This window comes from Diplotaxodon limnothrissa, linkage group LG19 (genome assembly GCF_057381915.1).
Source record: "Diplotaxodon limnothrissa isolate DT_005_m linkage group LG19, D_limnothrissa_male_GT1.1, whole genome shotgun sequence".
In the NCBI taxonomy this organism is placed as follows: Eukaryota; Metazoa; Chordata; class Actinopteri; order Cichliformes; family Cichlidae; genus Diplotaxodon; species Diplotaxodon limnothrissa.
This window is the reverse complement of record NC_140614.1, coordinates 10,251,085-10,259,988: the sequence shown is the minus strand read 5'-3', so window position 1 is coordinate 10,259,988 and position 8,904 is coordinate 10,251,085. Positions and strand designations below refer to the sequence as shown.

General features: G+C 45.4%; 1 protein-coding gene across 3 annotated transcripts; it reads right to left on the bottom strand.

Moving 5' to 3' along the window:
* Positions 1 to 943: 943 nt before the first annotated feature.
* Positions 944 to 6,153, bottom strand: rcor1 (REST corepressor 1). Of its 3 annotated transcripts, XM_085342458.1 has the most exons (14): positions 5,603 to 6,153; positions 5,458 to 5,517; positions 5,055 to 5,105; positions 4,769 to 4,849; positions 4,614 to 4,666; positions 3,834 to 3,995; positions 3,442 to 3,560; positions 3,290 to 3,368; positions 3,144 to 3,194; positions 2,899 to 3,045; positions 2,565 to 2,642; positions 2,136 to 2,193; positions 1,673 to 1,920; positions 944 to 1,419 (listed from the first exon to the last, which is right to left on the bottom strand). In XM_085342458.1, exons 1-14 carry the CDS (start codon positions 5,763 to 5,765, stop codon positions 1,375 to 1,377), a joined length of 1,395 nt encoding a protein of 464 aa, XP_085198584.1. In that variant the 5' UTR covers positions 5,766 to 6,153; the 3' UTR covers positions 944 to 1,374. The 3 variants fall into 3 exon arrangements, with proteins under 3 accessions (XP_085198584.1, XP_085198585.1, XP_085198587.1); XM_085342459.1 differs by lacking the exon at positions 5,055 to 5,105; XM_085342461.1 differs by lacking the exons at positions 5,458 to 5,517; positions 5,603 to 6,153 and having other exon boundaries at positions 5,055 to 5,451.
* Between the last annotated feature and the right edge of the window lie 2,751 nt (positions 6,154 to 8,904).

Below are 8,904 nucleotides of genomic sequence, written 5' to 3'. Positions count from 1 at the left end.
GTTGTACACGTTGTCATTAACGTGGCTTCACTCCACATCAGCCGCTTTGCTCGCTAAAACACCGGTGTCGGCACATAAGGACGCTGTCATAGCCTGACAACCACGTTGATTAGCTGCGTATATACGAATGTGAATCGCATCATTGGCTGGACTATGGAATAAGGTGGCATCGTTCTGATCCCATACGGGAGCAGCCAGTCACTCACTGACTCACACTGAAGAACAGAATTGTGAACGTATTAATTTTAATTTCAATTCAGGTTAGATTTATTTTTTTGTGCGCAACACAGATTTTCTGTGCGCAGAGACCGTGCCAGCAGTGCGCAATTGCGCACACGCGCCACTTAGAGGGAACATTGAACACAAGGCCCGGGGACCAGAACTGGCCCATCACAGAGTTTTGCAAAGTGTGAGTACAGTAACACATAACCGCAATACAGCAACGCAGTACAAAAGCTGCAGTGTTTATTTTAATTTCCATGTGAGCTTTAAGAGCAGCAGCCTGAACCAAGAAAAGGAAAATGATTAAAGTGTAGTTTCTGATTTAATTTACAGATAAATAGAGTTTGTGTCTGCCCCACTGAGCTGCAGAGCAGACTGGCTCAGGCACACGCGCCGATTTAAATCCTGAGATTATTTTAGAAAACTCATTTATGATGCTGCAGATTAATGAAAATTAACTCTGCGTCCTGAGATGTTTTATGATCTGCTGTTACAATAATAATGAAAAGAAACCTCAGTGTTTCCACTGTCTGAGGAGACTGCTGTGACTTATTATGGTGACTCGTTTCTATTTGGCTCATTTTCCATCAGTAGACACAGCTGGTCAGTCTGTCTCTGTAGCACACAAACACAGACAGCAGGGGGCGCCACTTCTCTTAAATCACCTGAGGACTCAGTTTGGTCTCAAAGAAGAAAACATACAAATTACTTTACTGATCAACTTTGGTTTTATTGTCTTTCTAAAAAGTCCTAAAATAATAGAAAAAAAAACAAACCCCAAAAAAGATGCCATCAGGTTAGGACACACCTCCTTCCTGAACAAGGTCATCCAACATGGCTGCTTCAGTCTGACACCCTATCCCCAACACACCAAACAGGAAGTAATAAAAACAAAAAACAACCCAAAAAAAGCATGAAAAGCAGAAAATAAGGAACAAAAGCTCCGCCCATTTGGACTGACGGGTCTGATTGGTCCAGAGCGAGCAGTAAATGACAGGTTAATAAAACAAACCCCACACCTGATCTAAAAACGGAGAAAATTAAAGAGAAACACATTATACAATAAAAAAAATTACATTATAAAGCCTGTGGGGCGGGGCCTGAAACTGGAGGGGCAGAGCCCTGAATCTAAAGAGGAAGGGCCAGAAGGTCTCAGGAGGCCAAAGGCTTGTTGGCATTCAGTGGAGAGGACGAATCCTGTAGGAGAAGAAAAACACAGTGAGACTGTCCCACCTGAGCAGGTGAGTGCAGATGTGGCCAGGTGTATGTAATTGGAGTCATGCAGTGTCATTAGTACAACTTCCTTAATGCCTCTAAAATCATCACATCCACTGAGACCAAAATCAGTCACATGAGTAGCATGAGCTGACACGGGAACCGTAAAAAACGGAGGTCACATGACCCAGACAGGTATGTGTGCTGCCAAGCATGCTGGGATTTGTGTCCTCACCTCCTTGGTCTGCTTGGCGGTGACCTCATCCTCCTCAGTGGGACACACCTCCATCTTCTCCTCCATCCTGTCGTCCTCGCTCGCTCCTGCCCCCACCTCCATGCCGTGCTCCGCCTCCCACTCCTGCAGCACCTCGTCCAGGTTAAACCTGCGTCTGTAGTTTACTAGGAAGTTCTTCACCTGCACCACCGACTTGTTACCAATCACATCTGAGATGGCTTGGAAGTCCCGCCCATACTTCCTGATGGCTGTGTAGGATTGGACGGGAGGGAGACAGTCATCGACCAATCACTGACTGAGAAGTCTGACAGCAGCCTTCATAGAAGGCTCGAGTTCACATGTCCGCACCTTGATAGGTTATCCAGTTATGATTTTACATGTCTGATCAATCAACCCTGACGCTGATAAACAGATGCTTTAAAAAGATGAGAACATCTGTCAGGTGACTTGTTTCAGGTGTTACCTTGGACGGCGAGCAGCTGCTCCTCTGTGGTCCAACGGTTATTGAACTTCTGGTTCACCTGAAACATAAAGAAACATTAGCATCCAGGAACACCAGCAACTGAAAGAGCGCGCTCTTTCAGTTGCTGTGAGTGTATCCTCACTGATTTTCTCTGTGATTTCGATGCTCAGTGAGCGCGCTCAGTGACTTTATTAGTTTGAATAAAGTGATCTGAATCGATCGTCGAAATCACAGAGAAAAATCAGTGAGGATACACTCACTGTGCTGTACTGCATTTGTGTGTTTTTGAACTGCATTTGTGTATTTCTATATTGCGGTTATGTGTTACTGTACTGCGTTGCTGTATTGCGCTGCCATGTTGCTGTATTGCGCTGGCATGTTGCTGTATTGCGCTGGCATGTTGCTGTGTTATCGCGTTGCCGCGGTTACCTCGGGCAGCCTGAACTCGTCCAGCCCCGAGCTGAGTTTCTCCTTCAGCACGCTGTTGGTCTGTTTGATGGTCTGAATCTGAAACAGAGACTGAGGCTCAGAAACAGGAATGTGATCAAGGTGAGTGCAGGTATCCACGCTGTGCAGATGATCAGGCGTGAAGCCGTTTACCTGTTGCAGCTCGTACAGGTGACCTTTTGTTTAGGTTAGGTTTGTTTGTATTGGCGATAAACGCCATTACCTGACCAGCCCTCTGACTATTTTCAGTCCCTCTGTAGATTTCTGGCGATGGTTGCACCTCCCCGTTCTAGCGTTTCTGTGACCATGGACTCACCTGTCTCTTGATGGAGACGAGCTGCGAGTCGAGCTGTCTGATGAGTCCCTGAGGCGTTGAGGACGACAGAGAAACAACGTCCTGATGGTTCAGAAACATCCCTCTGGGGGGGCGCTTCTTCATCCGCTGGGACGCCTTCCCACCTGTCTGCAGGTGAACAGAGAGAGAGGCAGCCGCCGTCACCCATCTAACAGACAGGTACGAACATACAGGCTACGGTCTGAGGGTTGCTAAGGTGTTCTTACCTTCAGACCAGAAACTGGTTTCACCTCTGACCTCTCTGAACCTGAGCTCACCTGAAAAGAGTCACACGGGTAAACAACAGCAACAAACAGGTAAACAAACAAGCAAACAAACAAACAAACAAACAAGTAAACACTGAACTTTGTACCTCCTTCTTGTCTTCTTTATTTACGTCCAACTCAGAGTCACTCGGAGGATTTCCATTACCGTCCTCGACTTCATCGTCACTGAAACAGACATTTATATTTACACTCATCGGCCAATCGGGTAGCACCCACACCTGCGCAGGTATCTGCTCACCTGTCGTCTCGCTCTCGTTTGTGTTTCCGAGTCTGGCGGTCCATCAGGCTGGTTTTACTGCGACTCTTCTTCCAAGAGTAATAAAACCGAACCAGGCTGGGCATCGACTTATCAGGTAACTACAGACAGACACAACAAGGAGCTACTGGTCAAACTGGGAGCACTGGTCACAGAGGGAGACTACGACTGCGAGCACTGGTCACAGAGGGAGACTACGACTGCGAGCACTGGTCACAGAGGGAGACTACGACTGAGAGCACTGGTCAAAGGGGGGAAAATGACTGGGAGCACTGGTCACAGAGAGATACTAGGACTGGGAGCACTGGTCAAAGGGGGGAAAATGACTGGGAGCACTGGGAGCAGAGAGAGACTAGGACTGGGAGCACTGGTACCATCTGCTGAATGCGGTGGAAGCTCTTCCCGTGGAAGCTGAAGGCCTGCTCGAACAACACGCGGTCCTCCACCGTCCACTCATCGGGGAACGGAGTGAAGTTTGGCAGGTCGGCTAGAGACTTCTCGATGTTGTGTTTGTGCCAGAAGAGCATGCCCAGCGCCTGTGACAGGTGAGACAGGTAAAATGTGGACATTGTAAATACTGAAGGACATTTGGTGTGATGATCTATACGGTCCCTGCAAACGCTGAGCACTTCCTGTGTGTTCAGGCCCTCTAACAGCTGAACATGTGATAGTGGCGTGAAGGCAGTGAGTTTAAAAACACAGGAACTTCAGGTCCACCTGTCTGATATTCCTGAGAGAACTTGAACTTTATTTTACCATCCTGAAAGTGAAGCAAAGTTCTGCAGAGCACTTTGAATTAACAAAGAAAAGCAGATCCGACACTCGGGTCACTGAGTGTGACATCGGTTTGTGCACATGCTCAGATAGTCACATGTTCGCTGCTAAAGCAGGCGCCCTGTTAAAGATGTAATTTATACGTTTTTTTCTCCAAGCCCCTCACCAACTGCAGTCCAACGTGGAGAAGGAGCAGGAAGCCAAAGAGGAGAGAGAAAGGGGCAGCACCACATGATTAGCAGCGACTGAACCTCCAAAATAACACTGTGTTCATAAGTACACCTGTTACTGACTGAGGATGGCAGCGTGAACCAACGTCTAAATATGGCGGCACAAGAGGAATTAAAATAAAAAAAAGTGACCAAGTTGTGAACAATTACCTGCTCCATGTTGTAGCCATGCTTCTCTTTGGCGATGGCGATGTACTCGTCCACTGCAACAGAGAAAAAAAAAACAAAAAAAAAAAAACACCCACAAAACGCCATCAGACTCTCATCAGTGCACCATGTTCTCAGGTCAATGAGCCATTTCTTACACTGTGTTTGATTCAGGCAGCTGTTGGGGATCCAAACCAACATCCCCAGGTTCTCCCGGAGATGAGCCGCCCGGGCTACATCTGGAATCACACACACACGTTAATGAGATTATTAATTAATTAGAATGGTTCTCACATCACATTCAATAACTCGATGAGGGATTCATGCTGTAACGGTGCTGGTAGAACGCTGGAGCTGATCAGAAGTTTATCAATAAACTAACTTTGAAAATGGAGCAGCTCCTTCAGAGCCACCAGCCACACCTGTGCAGGCAGAGCTGCTCACCTGTACGACTTTTCAGGTGGTTGTGTGAAGAAGGGTTCAGACTCAGCATCACTGTGAGGATCAACATGAAGTTTAACTCAGAGCTGTTGCTGTGACCAGTTTTCAGGAATCTGGTCAGATTCTGCAGCGATTATTGATGACTGTTATCTGATTATTGAATATTGTCGGTGTGTGAAGTTTGTGACTAAAGTTGAATGTTCTGACTGTGAGGAGGAGCATCGAGCTGCTTCTGCTAAGGAAACAAAAGCTCCTGAAACACAAACGAACCCAGAACCAGAGCCGGACACACATGTGGAGGTGGAACCGGCACGCGGGGACCGGAACCAGCGCCGCGAACTTTACAGCTGGTATTGTTCGAGGCTACTACTCCGCTGCGAGGCTCCCGAGCCAGCCGCAATCTTACCCGGGTCAAAGTCGGGAACCACGGCCTGGTACTGCGGTCCGACCCGCATCCCTCCTCCACCTGCGCGCACACACACACACACACAGTACTCAGTACAGTACTCAGATTAGTCTCAGCAGCGGCGGCGATGATCGAGGCTACCCACCATGCTCGTCGTCGCTGCTCGAGCCTGAACTTCCTTCTTCCCAGCAGCTGTTGGTACTGGGTCCATTACCGGACAGACTCTTTCCGCCGACGGGCCCTCCTCCCGGGGCTCGGCCTCTCCTCTTGCCCGAAGCCTCTGGGTTCCTCTCCAGCATCGCGGGCATACTAGCAGCTAGCTCAGGCTAACTGTTAGCTTGTTAGCTCAGCCGCTCCACTAACCGAACCGAGCCGCCTGTCGGCCCGGAGCAGAGCGAGAGTCCGGGCCGGGCAGCCGGGGAACGGTTCGGGTTGAAACAGGAACTGTGCTGTGGAAGGTTCCGAGGAAAGAATCGATCCGCTGCAGCTAGGAGAGGCTAACGGCTAACAGCTCACCGAAGAGTCCGAAAAGTTCCGGAACAAAGAGCCCAAACCAGACGAAGCCGGATTAGATCGGAACCGTACAGGGATCCCGACCCGGAGCCGGACCCAGAGCCGAACCCGCTCCGATCAGCTGATACAAACCAACGAGAGCGATCAGAGAGGCGCGTGCAGGCGGCTCGGTGTGTGTGTGTGTGTGTGTGTGTGTGAGAGAGAAAGAGAGAGAGAGAGAGCTGCCATCACAGGACATCCGGAACAGCCCTGATCACTGATCAATATTCTGCACAGCTGACCCATAACCGAAAGATCACCGAGCAGTACTCTGGGCAGTATTGATCAGTTTTTAATGATCGCGGTCGATTTCCGCAAGCACCCTGCAATCAGTCAGATGTTTAAATTAAACATTCACAGCAAATCACAGATTGATCAATAATATCCCGTGGGATAATTAAACTCGTTACCACGGAGATTCAATCCACTTGATCTTTCGGATCGTCAATTTAATCCCTTCACTGCTTTAATCCAATTGATTTTTTTTAATCCGTAACAGTTCAGTATCTTATTCAGTATCACGGGAATCTGTCAAAGTTTATCTAGGTGGGAATCCTTTCTTTCTCGGTTCATCGTGACACAAAAACAAACTCAGTTAATTTTAAACTCAAATTCACGATGTTGATTCAAGAAATGTCAAAAAGCCATCAGAGAGGTCAATGAAACAACGATAAAACCTTCAGTCAGAGCTGCTCGATGGTCTGATATTGCCTTCCTGTGCTGTTTATTATTGTGATTATGGTGAGAAACCAAGCAGGCTTTTAGCACACCAACTGAAACCTTCAAAGTATTGATTCCTCTGGCAATCTCGTTTTTAAACCAGTAGCTATTAAAATATTTGTAGAAATGTTTACTCTTCTCTTTATCAGTCTAAATCATTGTCAGAATGACTTTCCTTCAAAATCTTCATATTCCTTCATAGGCTTGATGCACCTCTCAGTCTAGAGCACATTTTCCTTTGAATTAAATCCATGCAAAGTCATGAGGCTCCAGGCCCTGATGGGTTTCCTATTGAGTTAGTTATATATATATATATATATATATATATATATATATATATATATATATATATATATATATATATATATATATATATATATATATATATATATATATATATATATATATATATATATATATATATATATATATATATATATATATATTTATTTATTTTTTAAATATTTAATAATAACTGCCTCCTCTCTGGAACATGGTTCCCTGCCTCCTACATTAACCCGTCTCCAGGCCCCTCTTCTGTGGAACCAGCTTCCAGTTTGGAATCAGGAGACAGACACTATCTCTACTTTTAAGATTAGGCTTCAAACTTTCCTTTTTGCTAAAGCATATAGTTAGGGCTGGACCAGGTGACCCCCAAATCCTCCCTAATGCTGGGCTTATGCTGGGCAGACACTGTGCGATTTTTTCAGTCGCGCGATTCAGCTCCTGCTCAAACTGTACGGTTGACTCGCAGGGGTTAGAAGTTCATAGGTCACGATGCAGGGTCTCACACTATACGACCCGATGCTCTGATGCGACCTGAGTGCTCACACTGTGCGTCCATAAAAATGAAGGTTATAACAGAAATTCTACAAGTGACCTATGAACATCTAACCCCTTCGAGTCAACCGTACAGTTTGAGCAGGAGCTGAATCGCGCGACTGAAAAAAAAAATCGCACAGTGTCTGCCCAGCATTAGTTATGCTGCAATAGACGTACGCTGCTGGGTCACAGCAGATGGCCCCGCCCCTCCCTGAGCCTGGTTCTGTTGGAGGTTTCTTCCTGTTAAAAGGGAGTTTTTCCTTCCCACTGTCACCAAAGTGCTTGCTCATAGGGGGTCATATGATTGTTGGGTTTTTCTCAATATTATTGTACACTGTAAAATCTAATATTGTGCTTAATTAACAAATATTAAGTAGACTGAAGTAAGTTACCAGTACTATTCATTCAAAAAGCTGTTCAACTCAATTTATTTGATTTGTCTTAAATCGGAAAAACGTAGTAAGCTGGAAATGTTGCTTTTCCGTGGTTGAACTAAGTACATTTACCCTATACTGTACTTAGGGTTAGGTAGCTTACAACTCACAGGTCACCTGCTTTACTCGAGTGTTTGGATTCTCTTTATGTTACTTTTGGAGTTTTATATATAAAACATACAAATTAGTCACCCAGGTGTGGATATAAGTATAACCGAAATGATTAACTAGTTCCTAAATTTTTGATTTGGTTTTTGTTTTTAGACAAAACAAAGAACTAGATTGAGAGACGGCATCTGAGGTCATACAAATGGCCTGAAAATGTCAATAGCACCAGATGAAATGGTCATTTTATTTTGTTTTTATCTCATTTTGTGTAAGTAAATACAAACAACCACAGTTTGCTCTGCATTTATTCAAATATCCCACAAACTGACTGCACAGTCTATAGTGAAGTCTGCAAGTTTTTGGACAGTGAAATTTTCTTTGCTGCCCAAATTATTCTGTAGATCATCAGAATGAAAAGCTCTATTTATTATAGAGCCTAAACGGCTCTATAATAAATAGGATTTAGGGATTAACATAGTTGCCATGGTTTCCACTCTTATCTTATTTGTTGTGTGTGACAGGAAAATTCTGGAGAAGGGGAAAGTCAACCCCTTGCAGGCCAGAAAGTAATGGGACAACTTAAAAACAAACAAACAAACAAAGTATGTATGTGTGTTATCAAGAAGATAATTCATAAGAACACAGGTTGATAAATGTGCAATTACTAAGAGTTGTTGTGGTGTTTTTACTTGCCTGCTGTCATTTTTGATTTCCTCTGCCTTTAGGATTGCAAGTATCCAGACTCAGGAGAGGGGGTCAGTGGGAAGCCCACTGCTGGGTTAGGGTAACCCTTGCCCTCATGGATGAGGTG